The following is a 25,109-nucleotide window of genomic DNA, read 5'->3' as shown; positions in this document are numbered from 1 at the left end:
CCCATATCTCTTACTCACTGATACTGTCTGCCTGTTATAATTGTGTAAATAATTAATATATATATGTGTATATATATATGTGTGTGTGTATATATATATAGATATATGCGCTCTTTTGTATTTCAGATACACACTCTCATCACTGGGAGGCTGAAAATAATGACATTCAGGGAGACCTAGAGAAAAAGTTTCCATCTGTAGAGATGACCATTAGGACCAAGTGGGAGGGTGCTGTTATTGACTGGAATGGGACAGTGCCTTTTTTCTGAAGAGGTTTGAACCAGGGGCGCCTGATATCTAGCACACCTCTCCTGGCATTCAATAAAAGCATATTATATAGGCTGGTATAGGTTTTAATTCTGACTTGATTTTAACTTTTACTTTTGGCTTATGAATATTAATAACATGATATACAGTCTGCCCATTTGACCATCTCAACATATGAACATTTAACAAAAGTGAAAACTAAAAATATGTAACATCTTTTGATTGTCAGAAATATATTTAAATCTGGTTTACAGACATAGATGTCTTCCTCTTTTCTGGTGTTAGAGTTTTCTGGTGTATAGTTTATATGATCTAGCTTCCATGCTGTTTTTGTCCTTCCATTTGGATCTGATATGGGTTGCTAGTATCAAGTCTCAAGACTTAATCGCTGGTCTCAAGTCAAGTGTCAAGTAATGATGGAAAGGCTGATGTCTCAAGTTACAGGGTTTAATCAATTTAAGTCAAGATCTTAATTCAAAGCCTTGCAGTCTTTGATTCCTATCTGGTATAAAACATGTTTTGTTTATTTTATTTTTATTTATTTAAATACTGCTGTAGGCCAGTATTGATTAAATTAAAGCGACATTTTACAATATGGTTTGGTTAGTTAACATTGACAAATTCTGTAAAAAAAAAAAAAAAAAAAAAAAAAAAAAGCATCAAACAATCTAGGTCAATGTTAATTTACAAATATATTATTATTCATTCTTAAATGATTAGTTCATTTAACCCCCCCCCCCCCCCCCCCCCCCCCTTTAAAGTGAACTAATCCTTTAATTCACGTTTGCTCATAATTAACTAATTAACGTGAAGTGTTAAATATATATGTAGAAATTAACATTAACCAAGATTAATAAATGTTGTAAGATTATTGTTAATAGTTATTTCATACTTTTTATTTACAACTAATGTTAACATAGAATGGTTATGTAAAGTGTTACCTAAATAAATAACTATATCTAATAAAATACAAATAACGTTTTTGCTTGTTCATAGATTGGACACGACCGTGTCATTTGGTTTGTTTGTGAAAATGGGAAAACAAATAATGGTAGTGAAAGTTATTTTAGTTAGTTCAGTTTTAAAAATCAGCTTTGATAACTTAATGATTGATAGACTATAGGGTGAGGGAAGATTGGTTCCCACTTTATATAAGCTGTCTTTAACTACTATGTACTAACATTTAAATTAATCATTTGATACAATGCACTTATTGTGTACATACATGTTTTTACATTGCACTTATAAATGTAATTACATGCAGTGTCCCACCTATCCCACCTCAACAGCAGCAAAAGTGTTTTGCAATACAATATGAACACAATACGTACATTGTGCTTATTTTTTGATGCAAGAAATTGTTTGTACTATGGAGCTGCAATATTAAGAGCTTGTAAGTAGCAGTATTTTATAACTGTTAGTGAATAACGATGATGGAATCTGGGCTGATACAATCAGATTTTCTGAATCTGGTAATAACAACAGAGGACCTAAGACAGAGCCTTGTAGTACTTCACTTCCATTTGACCTGGAGTATAAGAAATAAATAGTCAAAATGTTCTGTAAATGTTCTTCTTTGATGTAGTTTATTATCAAAGGCTAAATTGACAATAGGATATACACTTATGACAGAATTATAGTGCATTATAGAAAAGAAATAGAAAAAATATCTTTCATATAACTGAGATACAGATGTACAAACACAATATTATCAATAAGAACTTTTAAAACTTACGGTGTCTTTCTAAAGAAGGTTGACTTTATCATTTAACATCATCTAACATTCTAAGAATGTTTATTCCCTTTACAGATTTTACTCTTTTGGATGTGTAATAAATGGCTCTTTTTCAATACCCTTTGATCTGTACTTTGAGAATGGATATTCAAAACAGATCTGAACTTTTCATGTCGCACAATAGTATTTTTAAATGTTCAAATATTTAAGGTGTATAACCTTGAACTATAAGAGCCAGATTAAGCAAAGTATTTATCATGTCAAACTGCCTGCTTATTAAGTGTCGATGTCATGCTCGATGGCTCCATCATGGCAGTCTAATCACAGTTTCTTTTACATGAATCCCTGTGCTAATGGAGTAACAAAAGCTCTAACAGAAATCTCACAGCATTTTAATGATAACTGTTATGAATATAGGGAGTAGTGTGTGGTTGATATAAAAAAACAAAAACAAATAAAACACTGAAGCAAAGAAGGTGAAACTTTACAACATGTTAGTAGAAGATATGAAGAAACAACCCAACAATATACTAGTACATATAATACATTTGTTTTCCACACAAATACAAGGATAATAAAGTATTTTATCAGGCCTTTCACATCAGGCTCCTATTACAGACATTTCAAACAAAATTCTCATGCTTTGAGTCTGTTGTTTTATGAATGTCCCCCTAGAATTTCCTCCAGGTTGATGTCTTTCATCCAGTCATCATTGCCTGAACCTGATTTAAGCAGGGAGTCAATGAAATCAGAGTCTGCGTTTATCCCTGGTACCGTGTTATCATCCTCCGGTAGGAAGTCAAAGGTCAACCGGCCTGCTCGGTTATTCTGATAAGTTGCTGAGCTTTGGCTCAGCCCTCCAAATGTGGTCGGGCAGCCCTGCTGTTCAGGGGAGGACTGGGTCAGACAAGTCACCCCAGGAAGTGGGGGTATTCTAGGCTGACTGGATCTGGGAGCAGAGCTTCTGATCACAGGGTTTATGGGTAGCAGGCTAGAATGAGGTGCCACCTGGTTAGGTGGGCAAATAGACCTCGGAGGAAAATGAATGTCACTTTGGGGGGTCACTGTATTGGGGAGCCTTTTGACATCTAGTCCTGGTAGAGTGCCACTCTGTTTGGCACTGGTTGCCCAGCTCAAAGCAGTGTCCATCCTGCTGGTATTGGTGCTCATGTCACCCAGTCTTTGCCCCAGCAGGGAATCTTGACTGACGCTGGTCCTCACGTGCTGAGTGCTCGATTGAAAAGTCGCACCCTGGCTGTTTGTCCCATGGAACTGAGGCTTGTTTTGCTGATGCCCCATTCGGATCAGGCCACTGGGTTGCTGTCGGAGCTGGTTTGCACAAGCTTGAGCACCTGTGGGTACTGAATTAGGGTCTTGTCCAAGTGGAAATCTTCTCTCTCCTGAGCTGGGCACCATCTTGGTACCCTGTCCACTGGGCAGGTGGCATGATAAAGGTTGGATGTCACTTTGGTCTGACCCATTGCCTGTTGTATATGTATAAAAAAAAATTGCTGGTTTAAAATACTGATTTACCAAGCAATATCATACTGTTGAATATCTGAATATTGGTGTGGTTCCTTAATCCAAACCTGAGTTTAATTAATCATACCATAACATCAGCTTGAGTATATTTATTTCATTTACTTTAAATGTAGTTCAATCATGACAACTCTCAGAATAGTTTAAGCATGTTAATGGATATGACAATGTTTATGTATTAAATAGTCTAGATCTGCTATGCTGCTGCGGTTGCAGAGCAAGTATGGACTTGCTACTGCCAAAAGATACACAGACACATTGCTGTGAGCATGTAAGATATGCTGCTGCTGCATAAATGGACATACATAAATCCCGTAGCAGATCTAGGCAGGTGGAGCTGGGGGAGGTGGAGGGGTTCAGAGGAACTCCGATAGAGCGCTGCAGGACTAACTTGCAGCGAACACTGAACCAGAATATCTAAATTTTAAGCAAGCAATCTCACTGGCTAAAGAATCAGCAGAAGCCAATTAGCTTGTGCAGCATAGTAAGTGATGCAATTATTAGCAGACTGCAGAGTTTCATGACTGAACTAGATATTTCCCATATTATGACACTAAAAATACAATCCACACCTGAGTATAAGCTTGGCTGTTGAGCTCCAACTGCATTGCGTGGGTGTTTATAGTCTGGTGGAGGTCGTGTTAGATGACGACTGAACTGATCCTGTGTGCTCAGTTTCTCCTGAAACATTTATAGAAACAGGACATCATTTAAAAGTTTAAGAATAAAAACTCCATAGATTACAGCTGACCAAATAGTCAGTGGTCACTCATAGAATTAGACTGCAAATTCACAAATGTATGGGAGATTGGGGCTAGTTGTCACAAAGGAAAGTTTCACAAGTGCTGTAGTGTATATCAGTAACTAGCAGTTATGTATTGACTAACGCCTTGTTCAAAACTGTCCTAAATGAAAATAATTTAAAGTACACTCTTGTTCAAACGTTTGGGGTCAGTAAGACTTTTTTGTTTTTAATAAAATTGTACTTTTATTCAACATTAAACTGGTCAAAAGTGACAGTAAAGACATGTATAACGTTAGAAATGATTTTTATTTCAAATTAATGTTTTTTTGAGCAGCAAATCAGTATATTAGAATGATTTCTAAAAGATCATGTGATATTGAAGACAGTGTAATGATGCTGAAAATTCAGAATTTCAATCAGAGGAATAAATTACATTTCAAAATATATTTAAGACAGCCAATCTTAAAACTGTAAATATTTCACAATATTCATGTTTTTACTGTATTTTTTGTGTATTTTGTACAAACACAGTCTTGGTGAGCACAAGAGCCTTCTTTCAAAAATATATATGAAAAAATCTTACTAACTTACCAAGTTTCAAATGGTAACGTACAGGTATTTAAGGGTTCAATAGTATTTTTTTTTTTTTGGCCACGACTTTAAGTTATGTGCTTATATGCAGGAATTGACTATTGAAAAATAAACCTCCCCTTAGTAAAAGTGTAACAACTAGCTCTGATCTCTAAAAAAAAACAAGGTAGAAAAATAGTCATAAGTGTTTAGATATAAAGGACATTTCCAAACTGTAGCACTCACTGTATCAGCGATGTTGTGTTGCGGTTGGCCCAGTTGTCTTTGTATGTTCTGGTCTTGGCCTGGGTTCTTCTGCTGAGAACTGAGAACTGGAGGCCTCTGCTGTTGAGCCTGTCCTGTTATATCTGCAGGACGCCCATTCGCTGGTAAACGAGGTCCTGGTGATATTCCCTACAAATAGATAATGTGTTATTATTATCTAAACTGCACATCAAACTGTCTGCTGCATTAAATCCTACTGTGATTGAACGAATAGTCCACTAGAGGGCGAGATTTGTTTACAGTGAATCTGATGTTACACAGTCACTGTTCACATGTGACTTCCTGTGTGTGGTGATAGGGATTTTCCATAGCCTTTCCCACACTGTTCTATCACTTGGAGAAAACACATCCATGGCTATATCCATAATGGGGACATAATGGTACCAAAGGGAGGACAAATTAGAATTAGAAATTCTCAAAACATCCTGTTGTTTTAATATGCCTGCAGTGACACATAGACTGTAAATACATGCTTGCTCTTATATTATTTAGAAAGCAGAGTCTAACAGACTGTTGTTTAAACATGTAAACAACAGTTTTTGGTTTTAAATCACTGCAATTTTGTTAGACACCCTGGTCAATGAGTCTCTCAGGACTAGTTGTTAGTGAGGATTTTTTTGCATACAGTAGCACAGGTTTACTGTATGACTGATAGTCGTGCTCAGGCCCTGCTGCACTCTTGTGAGACTGATCCTATGGGGCGCAACCCAATTGCTGCCAGCAAAGGACAGATTTATTCAGCCACAGGGCAGAAGCATGCAATAACAGATAATCTCATAGGCCTACTTATCCCGTTTTTTGCACTTTGCTGAAATGCACTCTTATTGAGGCTGCGATATTTTATGTTAGTTGCTTTTTAAAAGCACTTATTAAAACTCAATTTGGATGAGAGCAGTACACTATTATGACCAATTATGAAAACAGACACCGTTATCGGTTTCAAGGTTGTTTAACTATTAAGTAATACTGTTTGTATATACTATATAACAGGGATTGAACACCGTACAGGATTTTGCGAACAATTTTGAATGTTCGTGAAAGTTCCACCATCATAATGCAGTAATTCTCACTGATAAATAAACTATTTGTTAAATAGTTTTATCATATGTTCTTATATTTTTGTAAAGTAATAATTTTGTTATAATGATGTTTTAATCTATTTGCTATCTGCAATGGTTGCTATTTACTTTTTCTGGCAATCCGTGTTAATGATCTTTTGAAATAATACAAAATCTCCAGATCAAGAGATCAAGAAGGTCTGCATAAACCTGAAGGCGCAGACAGAAGTTGCTTATGCACAAGTAAGCTAACGTGATCACCAAACATTCAACAGCATATAAATCAAAGTTTGTGAATATGATCAAAAATGCTGGTGCTTTCTGGCAACTTTTTTAGAAAATGCTGGCGAGGAAAAAGTTAAAGTAGTTTCATCTTTAAAAAGATGTTGTACAGCTATATATGCAAATATAGATTAGCTACCATAAAATGATCTATTTTAATCCTTTATTATAAGCTTTGGTAGACAGAAAACAGAATTGCTAAACATCTGTCTTTAATGCAATAATTAATCTATTTTGGTTTATTTTTCATCAAATTGCCCATGTTTGCCTGAGTGGCTACTTGAAACAGTTGAGTATCCTCAAAAAAGGAGGGAGCAGGTAAAGTACAAACAATATGCATGCCAAACTTTTTTATTATTATTATTATCAAGGGTTCCTTGAAACTTCTTGATTTTGATAATTTCCTCTTACATTTGAACAATATTTCACCCAAAAATTAAGACCGTGTCATCATTTACTCTCCATCATGACATGGTGTAATTGCATTACTGTAGCTCAACCAGCAGATAATGGCACTAGCAACACCAAGGTCATTGGTTCGATTCCCAAGGAATGCATGAACTAATAAAATGTATACCCTGAATTCAAAGTTGCTATGGATTCAATCTATAATGCATAAGTTTAACACTAGAACGGTGTAAAATTTACCCGTGGCTGCTTTTCAAATGTACATAACAGATTTTCAATAAAATATCCAAGTTTCCCAGTCACTGACTTTTACTAAAATTGTGTTATTTACAATCCCCTGTTGTTAAAAATTGTTTAGATAAAACCAGATTAAAAAAACAGAGCATTTATACCTAGTCAAACCAAAAATTATTCTGACATTTTTAATATTTTTGATATATTTTTACTAGTGACATTTTATTATAATATTACACCACTCAAATATGTATTTATTTCCTTCTAATTCTTGTCATTGCAGGCTGGTTTAGCCTATATTCACCAAAAAGTAATTAGTGTAGCCTGCTTAAAACAGCATAAAACAGTATAAAACAACAGGACAAAAACATAGTTGATGACTGAACATTTTTTTAATTTTTTTTTTATGACTCTAGACATTACTTGTTGAAGACAGTGGCACAATACAGTGACATAATACATTTCTTACCCATATCAAAACAGTAGCCGTGTGCATGGATAAATTTTACCCGCTGGCAGTTTTAGGTATACAACATCCCCTGGTGGTTCTAGTGTTAAATTCCAAAACCGCATGACTTCATTTGTTCCATAGTAGACAAAAGGAGATGTTTAGTTCAAGTCCAAAAATAGCAAAAAGCATCACAAAAGTATCACAGCAGTCCATACTACTTGTGTGCTATATTTTTCCATATGTCATACAGTACCTTTGTGTGAAGTACAGACTGAAAATTGAGTCATTTTAGCTGAAAATCTGACATAGCTCTCAAATATCATTCATGCTCACACATATTCAAATATATAATATATGGAATTGAATATAAAGCATGAGTTGTATGGATTACTTTTATGGTGTTTTGTCACTGGCAATTAAATGGAGTCATGGTCCATTATGTATGGAAAACGGCAGTTTGGACATTTTTATTAAATAGGGCTGCCCTCGACTAAAGATTTTCCTGCTGACTCGTCATCTCCGCAGTAGTGGACGCGCCTATATGTTTCATGCAGATTACATAACCTGAGAATATTTGTTTGGGAGGCAAGTTTACATTGAGTTTCGGTTCTTTTTTTTCCCGATGCGCTCAAGTTCACAGAGAGATGCGCACCCTGTTTGCTTTCATTATTTTACAAAAGCACAATGTTTTCTTGTTATTGTGAGTGCACACAAATAAAAGTATACTCTTGGCAGATTCAAAAGGTGTATTACTCTTATCTGTATGATGACCAGAAATGAAGTATTTTAAGTACAAGTGATCGCATCGGCGCCTCCATGTTAGCTGTCATTCAGTAAGCAAGGTACTATTTCAGCTTTCACACCCCGCACAAACACTTTAAAGCCCACTTTCCCAGAGCAATTTTTCTATGTTAACGCTAAAGCGTGCGGCCATGTAAAGTTGCTATTACTTACATATTTCAGATGATAAGCCATATTTGAGTTCCATGAATGATATCCAAGCATTTGGATGTCCTGCCCGATGTAATGTTATTACCACATAGACCAGCTGTTAACAATCTGTCCCTCACAGACTGCGTGACTTTGCCACTTTCTGTGGATTTTTTTTTTCCTGTGACTAATACAATTTTAGTCGACTAAGCCTCTTCTCGTCGACTAACGGTTTGTCGACTATTAGGGGGCAGCCCTACTACTAAATATCTCCTTTTGTGTTCTACGAAAGAAAGTCATACAGGTTTGGAACGACATTAATTTTGACAGAATTTTTAAGAAAGTATCTGTCGCTGAGTTAAATATGAGCATCTAAGGAAATTATTCTATCAGTGCCAGTCTTTCTGGTAGGAACTCAAGACTATTACACAGTGTGGTAAATTATAATGAATGTCTAAGTAAAAGACCTTTGCACTGAACCAAAAGTAAAAAGTAATATTTCTGAGTCAAATAGCTTCAGTAAACTGAAGTACTTATAAACAAGCCTAAACCTGAGAAACTTCTCAAGAGCCCTGATCTCGCAGGAGCATCTAAAACTGCAAACCAGCAGAGGCTGTAGGCTACTGTTCTCAACAAACTCTGTTTGAGAACGTCAGCCCGGATGGCCAAACACACACTGTGTATACAGTGTCAATCACAGTGTTGACACGAAACATTTCCCAGGGCAGAAAGGATTTTACTGAAACCCCACTGCGTTACGCGAGGCTATTAATTTGAGAACAGATGTCTTTAGGAGAGAAACTCCCTCTAAAGCCCCACTCAAGAGGTCCAGAAATGAAAACACTAAAAGAACTCTTCTGTCATGGGAGGAATTCCACAGTAGACCACAGAGACAGAAGAATACGAGAGTATGTGACAGAGATTATTCAGAGAGAACACTTTCTAGAGATGCATGGTTTCTAAGTGGATCTCATAGATGCCACATTCCCTGATGGATCAGCTCTGGGATGTTTGATAATTAATGAGAGGGTGAGTAAGTTCAGTCCGGAGCTCTGATAAGCTCCTTTCACAATGTAAAATGAATCTCTTCCTGAGAAAATTGCTCTAAAAATGGGGGGAAAAAATGGAAGAGGACAAGAATGTGACTATAAATGTGGCCATGGTGTTTTATGTAGTTGCTCATGAGTTCTAAGAGTTTAGGCGAATATTGTAGGTCAGATTGCTTTGAAAAAAAAAAAAGCACATTAGACAACTGGTACTATGTTTGTATGCATGTTGGGTTATTATAGTTAACTAAAACTAAAACCATAAAAATTGTCATTGCTTGGAGAAAAAAAAAAAAATAAAAAAAAAAATATATATATATATATATATATATATATAGAATTTTTAAAACATTTGCCAAGGAAACACTTAATTTTTATTTAGTGAACTTGATGTACTAAAATGACTAAAACTAAAATAAAAATTAACATTAGGGCTGAAATGATACATCGATTCTCGATCGATACAATGAATCTGGATCGATTCTGATATTTTCTCTAATCGATTCTGAGCTTAGTTTTAACAGCAGATGGCGCTCTAGGCTAGTTTTTAACGGCACACTCTCTCAAATGCTCACGAAGAAGACTGCTGGACAACACTCGTGCGTTTGGCTGAGTCATGTAAGTGGTTAAATATACTTGCACCTCGGCTCAGAATGCTTTTATGTTGCACGATTTGTAAATTGCTTTAATCTTTAACTTTATGAATGATTATTTTAGGTTTAAGTGGTGTGTGTAAAGGAACTGCAAGCAGGCAGTGTACAAGTGTTTCTAAAGCACGTATAGTAGTGCCATTTTCTGTTTAAAAACTAAGCTCAGAATCGATTCGAGAGAGAATCGCGATACATCAGAAAATATCAGAAACGCTCCAGATTCTTTGTATCACGAATCGAGATTTGATGTATTATCCCAGCCCTAATTAACATATAGACCTATTAAAAAAAAAAAAAGTATAATTGTCACATGCAGGCTGTGTGGCGATATCCACAAGGATGCGTGACTCAAAATGATGATAAACAAGACTTTTAATAAACACCAAGAATGTACTCAACAGAAAAAAAAAATAACAGAAATGTTAACGAGAGACCAAGAGCTGACAAATAACAAAGGCATAAATACACAGAGGATGATCATTAACGGAACAGGGAACAGGTGAGGACTAATCAGAAACCATAGTAAGTAACGAATGACAAGAACTAAGGCAATGACAATGAAAACTAAGACTAAAACTAAAGAAAAACAGAAAAGAACATGATTGTGACAATAATGGACACAAAAATAACACTGGTTGGTATAATAGGTATATGAAACTATTATACCATGTAACAAAAATGTTTAAATTTAATTACACAAATTATGCAAAAAAAAAAAGAAAAAAAAGAAGAAGATTATTACCATATTTCCCCTTGACTTTCACTACATGTGAGCATACACATCTTGATCATTATTTTATAAAACAATAAAATATATTATTATTAACACGGGAGTCATGCCACATGACATTTTACCGCCTGAACTTTTTCATAAAAGATCAAATTATATGATATTTTAAGAGACTTACTCTATTGACCTTGACACACAGTCATGGGTCCTGTCTATGATATCATTTCCTGTTTAATGTTTTTTCCACATGTTTGTTGGTCACTAGGGTTGGGTACCTATATGACCGGTACGTACCGGACTGAATCAGAATGCAGATTTCGGTGTCATTTAAATGCTTGAGTGGTCGATTGAAATATTCAGTGCAACACATGATGAACTGCTAAATTCAAATGCTCTTTTGAGCTTTGGCTGGCGCTGAAAAAATAAAACGTTTAAGAACCAGTGCCGTTTTAAAAGTATCGATTTGGCACTGGTATCATAAAAAACCCAAGTGATACCCAACCCTATTGGTCGTACCACATGATCTTGATTTAGCAGACAAAAGTTTTTCAAATAAACAGTGAAATAGGAAATAATAATTATGACAAATCACAGCAATTGATAAGGTTCTCATTCAAATAATTTTATAATTGATAAGGCCTTTTATTTTTTCTTCATTATGATATCAGTCAGTCGCACCACCCTGATATTTTTGATGTCTCTATGCCCCCCAAAAATAATCAAAATTAATTTGAATCCAGAAATTAACATAATTATTGTAGAAGAGGTACTCAAATCATTGTATGTATGAATTGCATATTTATTTTGTTTTTAGTTTATAGGTACACTGAAAAAAGTAACCATTGTAGAAATGGTGTAGAAACCATTTTCACAAGTAAATTTCATAAACAATTCCAAACAAACTGCATGTAACAATGAATTAGTCCTGAAATTTTGAAGAAGAAAAACTAAAATAGTATTTTATTGTAAATTGTACTTCAATCATCTTTGTTGTTTTATTTACAACTTTGAAAAAATATTTGTTTTAAAGTTTAGGGAAAAAAATAGCATCACATTATCAACCCATAAGCATGCTTGCTAATGCTAATAAAGAAAGAGAGAGAGAAAAAAAATGCCACGTATTTGAATAACGTAAAAGATTCTCATCACATTCCACGCATGCTAACATGGTTAAAGATCAGGTCATACTGTTGTAAAATGCTCTGATGGTGACGACTATGTCCAAAATACAGAAAAAAGGGGTTATTCACTTCTGTTCAGGTCTATTCATTACATCTGAACTCCCTCCACTAGTCGATACCGTGAGAAATTCAGTCCATTCTCATAAGTTGTGACCACAAAGCCAGATTGTGTTCACATTTGACTGAAATCGACTGCCTCAGTCAAACCTTTGTTATGTGGGGGAGCTAAAGCCTCGTTAGTGTGGCCGTCTCTGTAATCCACTCTTTGTGATCCTGATGTGTCATAAAGCTGTTTTCCATCTCTCTTTCCCTGCTCGTTCTTCACCAGTGCATCGTTAAATGAATACCACATGTGTCCGCGGAGTCCATAAAGGAGAGATGTGATTTAGGCTCCCATTCCACCAGCATTACAAGCAGTTGACAGAACTCCAGGCCCGGGCCCCGCTACTCTCTCACAGCACTTCCTGCCGACTGGAGGCAGGACGCCCTCCCCAGGGAGCAGCTCGGCATCTGGACTTGGCCCCAGATCGTTTTCCCAGGAAACATGCGCTCCTCTCGTAGTTCAGCTACAACAACCTGGCACTCTACCCCAACCCCCACGCTAAACCAACACATTCCCACTCACATTTAAGTTGCATTAATGAAGAGCTTCAGTCAAGCTCTGAGCAGCACTTTAGAGTGTGAGAAAACATGAACCTGAGGCTCAAACTTTAATTTCCCTTATCAGATATATATTCTAAATTATACTTCTTGTGTGAATGATACAAAAAAATCATGTTGGTCTTTCTGTGAAGAGATACAATTGAAATGATTTTACTTGGTGGATGATAAAACTTAACCCTGTAACAAACGGAGAGATCGTTAACAACTGGTCTGTCAGGCAGGACATCCAAATGTTCGCCTATTATTCATCAGCCTCAAATATGGCTTATCATCTGAAACATGTTGGTAGAACATGGCTGCTCGCTTTAACGTTAACCTAGAAAGATGTGGGCTATTTAAGTGTTTGTGTGGGGTGTGAAAGCTGAATAGTAGCTCGCTTACTGCATGACAGCTAACATGGAGGCGCCGACGCGATCACTTGCACTTGAAATACTTTGAAGTATTTTTTGGTCATTTGTGTGCGCTCACAATAACAATAAAACGTAGTGCTTTTGTAAAATAATGAAAGCAAACAGGGTGTGCTTTCTGCCATCTCTCTCTGTGGACTTGAGCGCATGCATAAAAAAGAAAAAAAGAAAATAACCAAAACTCCATGTAAACTTGCCTCACAGACCGCCTACTTTAAATGAACCAATTCAAATGGAAAACAAATATTCTCAGGTTATGTAATCCGTGCGAAACGTGCATATAGGCACATCCACTATTGCGGAGATGACGAGTCAACATCGGCAACTTCGTCACTACAGCCGAAAATACATTAAACACTAGTTTATCAATTAATTATTAATTATTGTTAAATCGGTCTCCTTGCTGTTTTCCCCCCAACGCATTCATAATCATTACTTCTGCCTGTGCGCTGTGGCAAGCTTTATGAGTGTGCTTGAACGCTGGTTGGGCTATAGGCATTAAAGGCTCTTTATAATGATTTATATGGCTTATTAATAAACTCGCACTCATTGAAGTATAAGCGCGAGACATCACTTCCGTCATCAGAACGTGTTTTCAGACCTCACCAACCGGATGCGCAAGGCAGTTGGACATAGTGGTGTTTTAGAGGTAAAAAATGATATAAATACTGTTCGGTTTCTCGCACAAACTGATCGTTTCATGTCTTAGGACATCAATGTGTCGTCACGAGCCGCAGGGTTTAATTTGGATTTGTCTGTGCATGTTTTTTTGACTCTTATAGATGGAGTTACCATTGACAAGCATTATACGATTGACAGACCGCAACGGTTGGAGTTAAAAATCATCATTTGTGTTCTACTGAAGAAACAAAGTCACCTACATCTTGGATGCCCTGGGGGTAAGCAGATAAACATCAAATTTTCATTTTTGGGTGAACTATCCCTTTATGAGTAAGACCCCATGCATGCACACATCTGATAGATACACATCCGAATTCTCACCTCATTAAATTAAGACATAACCGAACGTGTTTACGAGAATACTTGCCGAGAGGGGTATTTTGACTGACGTAATGCGTGTATGCGTCCATCCAAGTGCATTGAGGACGCGAAAGAGAAATTAATTTGTAGTTCGCGAGCTATCTGAAACGCGCCTCTCTCTCTGTGTGTGTGCGCTCGAGCCTTTTATGTATGTGCGTCTGTGCGCACCGGTAAGAGCGTGGCGTGCGATAGCCTACCGAATTAAATCCTCTTTTGCCTCTTCTAGCGCTGGAATGGTTTTATATCCATTTAATGTGTAAACTAGCAAGACAAAACACGTGCAAATGATTACCTTTCACTCTTTTGCGGTTAAACTTGCAATTGATCCGCGAATCACATGCATGCCGAACCGCGGGGCTTGGTCCGTACGGATCAACAATGATCCGTTTAACCACTAAGTGTTACCAAAAGTTATTTTTACATTTACTTCACAACAAAAAAGGCACATGAACCACGACTGAAGGGGGACGTTTTTACAATTAAAGGCCTTTTACTTGCTAAAAATGTGTAAACTCAGAGTCATCAAACAGATGACAGAAGGCATGTAGTAGAGTGTTTTTCAGCAAAGTTTTGAGCGTTGATAATTTAGAGACCTTAGAAATCTAAGAAACGTATCAAATATGATGCAGTAAGGCTTTATAGGGTTCAATCTTTCTTTCTTACATTTCAAAATAATCAAAATAACAGAAACAGTGATCTATTTTGACTTGGGTGTTATAGGTGGTTGTTACATGTAGGTCATTTTTTTGTTGTTGTTGGAGAGATTTGGTTATGATTCTAAAACTAAGGTTATCAGGTCTGCATTACCTGTCCATTCAGTGCCCTACAATGTTTAGATATGAAACACACATTCTATTTCAAGCTGTCTCCCGGAGAAGAAAATCCCAGAATGCACTGTGACAAGCAGAGAGAAACTAAATCCAAGACAGTGGACTAATAAAAACAAATGCATTTTTAAAATAACTATTTAGACACTGAAAACTATCAGTAGTTTAAAACCACTGAACTGCATAAAACTATGATTTTTCCTCCCATCTCTATCCCCATCTCTATGTGCTAGTCTAAAACATTTTTGTACATTTTGGCAGTTTTAAACAAAATTCATGTGTGTATATTTACTTTTTGCATTGTTATTGCTCATCATTTGCAACTGTCTTCTGTGGGGGTGCTTTTTGTGTGATGCACAGCCCCGCTGCCTATGTATTAAGTATTAATTAAGTTTTAATTCAGTCACTTATGAGCTTCCATTACAATTACAATGCTACTATAGATGGCTGCTAAGCAGTAAGTGCTAGGCAGTTCACTAGGTTTTGTAGCACAGCTACAGTCTCACATCAGAGCCATAAATACCTGAATCGCTCCTCCAGATACTGACTAGTCAGTGTAACAGCACTTTAATCAGAAAGTATCAGGCACTGCTTGAAGTTTTTGGGGCAAGCAGGTCTCTCAATGTGATAAATTACTCTGTCTGAGGCTATTTTTTCTTCTCTCAGGTAGTGCATGCAGTACATTTTTTTCTCCACAGGCAATAAAAAGATTTCCACTCGATTCTTATGACAGCCTGTGATATCGCAGATTCCCTGTTTGCTATACTTACTGTAGGCTGACAACTGATCAGCAGGCTGTGAGAACAAGGGAACAAGAAACAGACCCAACATTCTGGTCTCTTTACATGCATTTTGTGTATTACACCCAGTGGGAGAAAATTCAGCTTGAACAAAAGTTCTTGAGGGCTCCGGTGGGATCACGGCACCATTTCGGAACCTTTATTTCCATGGCATTACTAATTCAGTTCACTGTGGGAAGACTGTCCATTGCCTATTTTTCTCCCTGTTGGAACAGACATTCTGGCTTCATTTCCACTGGTGCAGCATACTTAACCCCATCAACGCTGTATCATCTCTACAACCACAAACTCACATTCTCAAAACACAATCATGTAATTTCATAAAGTTTTAGAAAGCAATGTTGGGCAATACCTGCACAGCAAATAGCAAACAACTTAGCTTTTATAACTATTTCTCAGTTGCAGGGAGGTAGTGAAGCAAATTTATTGCTAAGCAGAATATTTTTGACAATCACCACAATCTTAAGTTTTTGCGTTTTCTGTATAGAATCAAAACTACATTTTTTTGAGTTGGTTATTTTCATGAATTGGTCAAATGACTAAATGACTGGTCAAATGAAATTTAAAATGTTCTGAATCAGTTTGCAATTCAGTTTGAATCTCTGAGTAAATCATTCAGAGTGAATAAATTTTTAAATTTTCAAAAAACATTACTTATAAGCTGTTTTCCTAATGTGGACCAAAAAATATCCCCACAAGGGGTATACTACATTGTATACTACATTGTTTTGAGTCGGTTTCAGTGGTTTCGCGTGTACGCAGATATTTCTTGAGACGAGGAAAAAAAAAAGATTGGATAGGGAAAGCTCTGGCTTTGTGTGGATGTAGCCTTAGTTTTTAAGTTAACTGCAATTAAATGAAAATGTATTATAGTTTAAATTTATATTAAATGCAATTAGCTGCATGTTTTTTTTTTTTTTTTTCCACACACTAAAGTCGGCCTTATGTACATCATTTATTTTCATAATTACTTCTATTATCTTTGAAATATAAATAAAGTGTCTGAAGTATAAGCATAAAGGGAATAAAGTGTACTGCTGAATGAAAGCACAAACATTTATGTTTTTCATATATTTACATGTCATATTTAAATAATGTATATTTGTAATTAGTACACATTATAGTTACAATATAGTACATTTAAAATATATTAATTTTAAATGTAATATCAAATAACATACAACAGTTAAAATTTTTAACCACGAAGCTTCAGTATGTTAGTCAACTTCTTTAAAAATGATTAAAACGATTAAAAATGTTTTTTTTTTAAATTAAACTTTTAATTTGACAAAGTGTAAAAGTAATGGTATTATATTTCATACATATATTATCTGCAAGTAGTTCTTATTTAAAAATATGCTATTAACATTTGAAGTACACTACAAGTACACATTCAACACAATTAAGTGCCAACTCCTTACAAAGCAATACTTTTAACGATAGCTGTCAGTTTAGCTAATCTGGAGAGTAGTTGCTAGCTTACTTAGCTCCACTTTTGAGTGGCTTCCCCAACAATGCTTAGTTAAATGACCGTGGCTAGAGGCAGTGTTTTGATATGCAATATACAATATACTGTAACAATATACTGTAAAAATGCAAACAGTGTTAGCCTATTCTGTATACAGTACACAAGACAAGGTCCACTGAAAAAGCCCTTAAAGAGTCTAAACAACTCCTCCATCAATGGCTGCAAAAAGAGCTGCATGTTCATGTGATTGAACAAAATCTTTGTGTCAAAATCAAGCGTGTCTCTCCACCCTCCCCTCCTGACGTGCTTTTGGAGGGGGTAAGGATGACTCCTCTTGTGTGGTTCCCGTTATCGTTTTCCACAAAAAAAAAAGTCGAGAGATACTGTTTATATGAAACTGAAAAGGGGGATGTTCTAAAGCTCCCCAATCATAACAAATCAGTGGTTCAACCTCAGGCACTGGGCTAAGCAGATTACTGTCATTTTCCACAACTTGTCCCTTGCAGCTAACAACCTCCAATTAGCAAATCCCGCTGTGCGCATCTATGCCCTGACGGCAAGTGACTGTGACAGGCGGAGAAATTAGAAGTTCTGCATGTTAATCCACCATGCTCTAGAAAGTCAAGCTGCCATCAAACTGCTTTGAGGGGATATACAAATTCAAGGCACCCTACACCCGCCTAGACACCAACAACAATCAGGAAAAACAAAATGAAAAACAGGCCTACAGCAAAGTGCAGACCCATTGAGTTAAAGTTGGCAGACTGCTAACGGCTAACACAACAGGCTGACAGATGGAAAGAAAGCAGGGTGTGTGGTTTTGACACTACGACTCTATTGTGTCAAAAACAACCTGCTCTGCACAGTAAAAAATGTGATGAGAGTGTTTAAATAGAAAATGTAGCAATGGTTAGTCGACTATTAGGGGGCAGCCCTATTAATTAGAACATTTAAGTACCTTTTATAAATGTGCTCTAGAAAAAAACATTGCTGGTGTGCATTATGAGACAAAACAATGGCACTGATATATTTTAAGATGTCCCAGTGCAAGTTACTTTCAGTTAAAACAGCTCAAATATGCATTTTAGTCTGGGACTAGGCTTCAGCATTGTCTGTAAAACCGGGGGCTAATGTGTTATAAGTAAGAAACTGCTAAAGATTGTCCATTGTGGTGAGGTTTTCGAGCAATGAAGCACCTTATTTCAGTAGTAGTGGTCATGCAACGAGTTGGCAGCTTTATCAATGGTTTCTGCTCATTTAACTCGAGTCTATATCGTTATAGTGTGAGAGAGCTGCTCATGTTATAGTCAATCCCCGTCCTGATGAGAAAGCAAACATAATGTGCTCAGAAAGCTGCTCAGAAAAAAATGTCAAAAAGAGTTACAGATGAAACAGAGAGTGAGCATGATCCAGTGAAAGGTGATAAAGAGGGCAGTGTGTGGGTTTGTAATAGATGCATCAAGAAATTGAGAGAATCGTTACACCCCTGAGGGTTAGTGAATGCGACCCATTGTGTTCTGGCTTTTATAATATTTTTATATAAGATATCAGTGGGAACATATCATACAGTAAAACAAGCAACAATCGTTAAAAGGACCATAAACACAGTCTCTTACCTGTCTCTGTTGGGCCATTTTGAAACTGATTCCAGCACCATGCTGGTTGAGTGGAGGCCTTTGAATTAAAGGCTTAGTTTGTAGGCAGGGAGATGGCTGCATGGGCAGCTGGCAGTTCTGAAAGTGCATGCCCTGGCTTGCTGTAGACGGCTGCTGTTGTATGGTTGTTTTGTTAGGTGGAGCAGCCATGATGGGCATTTGTTGGCCCGTGGTGGAAGGTGGTGCTTTAGGGCTGAAATGCAGCAGGGGCTTGCTGCTGAGAACCTTTGTGTCGATGTGATGGGAGGGGTTGAATCCATTGGGCTTGAGAAAGCAGTTGGACATGCCTTTGGCCTGACCGGCACTTTGAGTGTTAAGTCTCTGCTGAGAAAGGGAAGCATTACCGGGAAGATTCTCCTGATTGAAAGAGCCTGGAGTTTGGTGAACACCTAATGCGGAAGACCAGTTCCTAACCCCTCCTGCTTGACTCTGCTGGTGGTTGTGAAGCATAGGGTTGGGCTGCTGTTGATTAGCAGCCATTTGCTTCAGCTGCTCAGCATGTGACATCTCAGGCCATGGAAGACCTCGAGAGGGACCGCCAGTAGGTACCTGTCCATGGTGCCCTGAAGTGATGGGTGAGGTGGATAAAGTTGCATTGGCCATGGAAAAGGAAGGTCCAGCAGAGGCTGGTCTTAGTTGTGGAGAGCCTCCAGCCGTCTGGCTAAAATCTGGTGAGTACTCTGTCTTGATTGGCTTATCCAGGTGAATACATGGAGGAGCCGCACCAGCTGAACTGGGTCGGCCCAGATCCAGACCAAAGTCATCATTTTGCTTTAACATCTTCTCCAGTTCTAGATCGTTGAGTGATGGCACGGTCTTGGTGAGCTCATCGAACAAGTCCTGGAGCTCTGGGTCAATCTGTCCAGTTACTTCATCTTTGAAGTCAAACGTCAATGTGGCAGGATCTGTGGAAGACTGGCCACAGGTCTGAACTTCAATCGGTTCCTTCTTCATATCCCTTAGAGTTATGTTGAATAAATCGCTGCCAACTCCATGAGGCATCATGAAGGTATCCTTTCTTCGAAGGATGTTACCCTGGGTGGCATCCCCAACCAATCTTTGAGTCTGCCCTGAAGCCAAAGCACAGGAACCAGGTCGAAAAGAGCTGGGTTCCATACGAAGGCGCTTGAAGTCAGATCCTGATGCTCCACAGGAGAGGCCATTCTGCTTGGGTGTATATCCAGGTGACTGTGCTTCAATCTTTCTCCTTAGTCCTTGCTGGAAACACAAAAAAAACAAAAACAAAAAAAAACAAAGAACAGAAAGTCAATGAGACTTTTTATTGATCTCAATGTGTTTCACAAATCAGGTGCAAAAAAACTGACAATTAAAGGCATACTGCTCTATAAATTTAATTAAAATAATTCTTCAAAAGCCTTGTGCTAGCTTTCTATAGCCAAAATGAACTAATTTTCTGCTCAACCGGGAGACAAGGGCACATAATGTAACAAGACCATCTCTATCTAATTAATGAACTCTTATTAAAATACTCTTTGATGGTTCAAACCAATTACCACTATGACGGGAGTTCTAAATATTAGTGTATGAAAAATGTGTTCTCTGGGAGAGTTTTGTAATTTATAGCCGAGACTATTTAGCCTTGTTCAGTTGCCCATTTTGCATTTCAAAAGAGATATATTAGATTTAATATAGAAAGTTTCTGATTTCCCACAGGGTCCTAATAGGGGAATGTCTACAGATATAGGTTAGACTCCTACTTACTAAGAATGTATGTGCTAGAGAATTGGGTCTCAAATACTAATAATTCCATGTGTGTTGTGTACTTATGTGCACAAAGAAAGTTCTAATGTCATTTTTTTTTTACAGGCGTGCACACGCATACATTTTATCTTACCTTCATTTGAATGTGAATGAATTTAGATTCATTTTAAATTAGGGACCTCATGCCCACAGTTAGAAATTACCATATATACACACACAAACCATCTTCCGTACAGCGATTCATCACTCTCTGCAAATGTATTGCTCTCTAAAGATGTGCTCTTGCCCTGAGAGCATGCACGATCTTTCTGTAAAGCCAAGATTGCCACTCTCAAAACCAGCTAAAAAAACAACAACAACAAAAAAAAAACACCTTTTATAGGTGCATTACACCTATGATCAGCTATAATGCACAGTTTTGTGACTCTGAAATAAGATTTAGTTTAGGGTCTCTTAGTTATTGTTATTTATACATATAGATGTATATTTTTTCTTACTTACAAGTTTCTAATGCCACCACAAGTGCTTTTTGCATTTGTGTGTGGGTTGGTTCTAAACCTTAACCTAATTTTACAATTTATTTATTTGCAAACTTGTTGATGAATCAATTTCTTTGTGAAACATTCACACACAGGTTTTACACACAGATATGTGTGTACGTACGCTACTACAGTTAATGAGACCCAATCTTAATCATATCATAAATATCCCTGGATAAGATGTGAGCATCTCCGCTAATCCGCATTTTACTAGCAGCAGGTCTGTGCCCCCTAACAACATTTGCTGAAAAAATATATTCCAAAAACTATTGTCTCAAAACCTAGTATTAGCTGTGTGGATAAATTTAGCCATTAGATAGATGATGTTAGACAAAAGAAGGCTTTATCTGTGTCCCTCATTTGCATGAATTACATTTCCCACTGTTAGCTTGCTGTAAAGATAGCAGCATTTTCCTTTTGTGAAATGGTTCCCTTTGTTCCACAAGTCTTAATTTATGTAAATAAAGCTTGAACAATGACTCATAAGCGCTGTTTAAGTAACAGTATAGAGACAAATGTAGTCCAATACTTGTATATAGAATAACTTTTACTTTAAAAGGCAGTGAAGGGATACATTACTAGAATTAGAAAATGTATTATCAGGTCAAATGTTACTTTTTAACTAAATTAACTGGCTGTATATTTACAGTATTGCTGGTGTATCCTAATGTAGTCAGGTTTAATCACATATATCTAAAGTAAGAAACCTGACTACATTATGTTACGGCAACAAAGTCATTTAAGATCAGGTTGAAATTGGTCCTACATCTGCTCATTTTCAGTTTTATGATGGAGAATGATGAATATAATTTAACAGACAGAATAATCATGAAGTAGCTGCTGACCAAAACCACCCTACCCAACATTATTTCCACCCAGCCGCAATATTGCCAGCACATGGATATGCAAAGTTATTTAAACACCATCTGACATTATTGCCTACAAAGAGAGAGATGTGTGTTCAACCCAACATCATTATCAGCGCAGGGACGGTTGACTGTGGTGCAGTTTTTGCTGTAGCGGCAAATTGAAGGCATTTCCATTTACTGGAAATATTACTAGGCTGGGAAGTTTTATGCCTTCAGGACTGGGAGTGATCACAATTCTCCACACCCCACCCCAACATCTGTCTCTCAATAGCCAGTATAATATTTAAATTTCCTATGAATGGCATGCTGACATCATTATCAAACTACTTTTCCACTGTCTGACTCATCCAGGTTAGGAATAAAAAATGAAATGCATTTGTGTTTGTTCAAACAAGTTCATTGGGATGAAACAAGATTTAAATTAGGCTGGACATTAGGGTGTGTGTATATCAATGCTTAGACCCGTTAGTATGTGCTGCCCAAAACCTCTCTAAAACCAGCCAAAAGTCCAGTCATTTCTCGTACAACAACATAACTCGCTGCTTAACTTCCATTACACGATGCATCGTAGTCGTTAATAAAAAAAAATGAGTTTTGCTAAATGGAAATAGGACAAATGGTGTAAAAAGTCCACACATTGCATTTAAATGAACACACATTTTGATTGGTAACAACAGTCATACATCATTTCATGACAACAGACGTAACACGACACTGTCATTATTTTTACGCCGGCTAGAGTGCGCATGACTTTAAAAAGTAAATATAGGTCATAATAAGGTGCTTAAAAAACGACCTATAGGGTCGTCTTTTTTTGGAGGACAGTCTGCTTATCTCATACTCCAGGGTTCTCTTATGCCTTTACTCACATGCGCACTCTTCAAAAACAACACTGATTGTTGACATGCTAAATATATTTAGATTGAAATGTATATATATTTAAATGGAATGAAAGATACAGAAAGTACTGTAGAATGTTAGAATGCTTATAGAGGGCAACAGTCAGGTTCTAGAAGTAGAAACTCCATTCAATTTCTCCATAGGGAAATTGTTTTTGAACAATAATTTATAAACCTTTAAAAACAGACCTAATGTGAACTACGAGGTTGTAAATCCATGGTATTTGCTTCTGGTGAAGCCATCAGCCTGCATTATGTCAACATATTTTTAAAATAATCATGTTTAACAGCAGAATTCCTGGTAAAAATAAATAAATAAATAAAATACAGAAATTGTACAGAAAATTACACAAATCAGAGTCAAAAAAAGCAACACGCGGCAAAATAGATATTTAGCTCCGCCCACTCCCATGAAGATGTCGAAGTCAATCTCTCCACGCTCTTAAAATACCTACAGTAAATTTTTGTATATACATACATATTTTGAAATAAATTAAAAAAAAAGTATATATAATGTAAGCATAAAAATATATATGTAAATGAGTAGTTTTATATTTCTCCACTGTTTTTCATTTGATTATGTTGTTCACAATGCTTCATGGGATTGTAGTTTTTCCCCTCACTGAAGTACACAGTTGTGTACATTTTTGTCCAATTTTCAAAAACTTTTTTAACTCAAATCAAAGTTTGTAGTGTTATGCTTCACTTCATAGCTGATTGGTTCATGGCTTACAACGCTTTAACAAAGACTTTTAAAATCCCTTTTGGAAACATGAATGGAAAAAAAATTCCTAAACCTGCATCACTGAAAAAGGGGTCAGGCACTAATACACTCTATTGTTGCACAAGGCCATGATCTATGTAAGTTCATATGTCTAACTAACATGAAACTATGCTTCTAACCACAGCTCAAGAGCTGTAGTTCCAAATACACAAATTTGCAATGCTGTTTGCAAATGTTCGCTGCTGGTTTCAGGAAACACAGATTGTTGAATTATGTTAGTAACAAAAGACCCTGCAACTATAGCCGGCTAACAATGCTTTTGGGAAACACACCCCAGGTTAAAAGACCAACTAAGACCTGTAAACCATCTTAGGCTAGTTTAAGATGCTCCCTCCTTCAATGTAAGTCTATGAGATTTGCTTTAGTGATAGAACAATATTTTGATCAGGCTGATCAACTGGCCAATATTTCACCACTGTTTTTAACATAAAAATCTCACATACATCAACTTTAAAAGTGTTTTGAGGTCATAACATAGTATTGTGCAAGAAACTGCAAGAAAATAAATCTTTATTAATAGTGATCGACTGATATTGATTTTTTAGAACTGATACCGATAATTTGTGTTTATGTGCCCGATAACCGATATGCAGAACCAATATTTATTTACTATTATACTTCTGCTTTTGACACGATTACAACACCACTGAACTGAACAAACCATTTTATCAATTTATTATTTACAATCACTCCCTCCTTGCATAGAAAACAAAACAAATCTTATTTAAAAAGCAGCAGCAGCAACACTAATGTTAACAATCAGCAAAATAAATGTAGAATGTCTAATGTTTTCAAATGGAGAAAATAAATTAAAGACAGGAGTCATATTAACTTTGCAGAAATGTAATACTTCATTTTAACCTACAGTTTTATAAGCTATTTAATAGGCTAAAGAGTGAAGAATAATTCGCTGGATAATGTTAAATAACTGAATAATATTCTCTGGAATATTGGAATATAACAAACAAAACATTGTATTTTATTGCATTTCTCAACTGGTATGTTATATCAGAATTATTAATAATGTTTTTGTTGTTCTTGATTATGAAATATCTGCTGACAAAGCGCTATTTATCTATGCATTTACACAGAACTATACTCAAACTGCGATCGCTCGCGGAGATAATAAATAATTAATTTCCATAGAGTTGTTTACTTGGATGTTTATTAGCGAATTAATGGTTATATAGTAAATGTTTATATAATTACGGTGTTTTAAACAAGTGAATCTTGTTAAAGGTTACATGAGGTGGCCGAGCATCAACCCGCTGAGTGAACAGCAAAATGTAGACGACTTCACAAGACTAATGATGAGCATAGACAA

At 36.5% G+C, this 25,109-nt stretch overlaps 2 protein-coding genes across 3 annotated transcripts in view; one reads left to right on the top strand and one right to left on the bottom strand.

Moving 5' to 3' along the window:
• mindy4b (MINDY family member 4B) overlaps positions 1-934 on the top strand; it is a 29,420-nt gene extending 28,486 nt beyond the window's left edge. Inside the window, exon 13 of the mRNA XM_051862196.1 lies at positions 127-934. Within this exon, the coding sequence (XP_051718156.1) occupies positions 127-269 (143 nt within the window). The 3' untranslated portion in view covers positions 270-934. The remainder of the gene's footprint in view (positions 1-126) is intronic.
• A 900-nt stretch (positions 935-1,834) lies between these two features.
• Positions 1,835-25,109, bottom strand: part of zmp:0000001236 (mastermind-like protein 2) — a 90,887-nt gene continuing 67,612 nt past the window's right edge. For both annotated transcript variants that reach the window (XM_051862107.1, XM_051862108.1), the window contains exons 3-6: positions 18,934-20,190; positions 5,103-5,270; positions 4,114-4,222; positions 1,835-3,486 (exon numbers count right to left, since the gene is read on the bottom strand). In XM_051862107.1, coding sequence (XP_051718067.1) covers positions 2,660-3,486; positions 4,114-4,222; positions 5,103-5,270; positions 18,934-20,190 — 2,361 coding nt within the window. In that variant the 3' untranslated portion in view covers positions 1,835-2,659. The remainder of the gene's footprint in view (positions 3,487-4,113; positions 4,223-5,102; positions 5,271-18,933; positions 20,191-25,109) is intronic.

Source organism: Ctenopharyngodon idella, chromosome 15 (assembly GCF_019924925.1).
Source record: "Ctenopharyngodon idella isolate HZGC_01 chromosome 15, HZGC01, whole genome shotgun sequence".
Classification (NCBI taxonomy): Eukaryota; Metazoa; Chordata; class Actinopteri; order Cypriniformes; family Xenocyprididae; genus Ctenopharyngodon; species Ctenopharyngodon idella.
The sequence above is the reverse complement of the archived record's forward strand: the minus strand, read 5'-3'. Positions and strand labels throughout refer to the sequence as shown.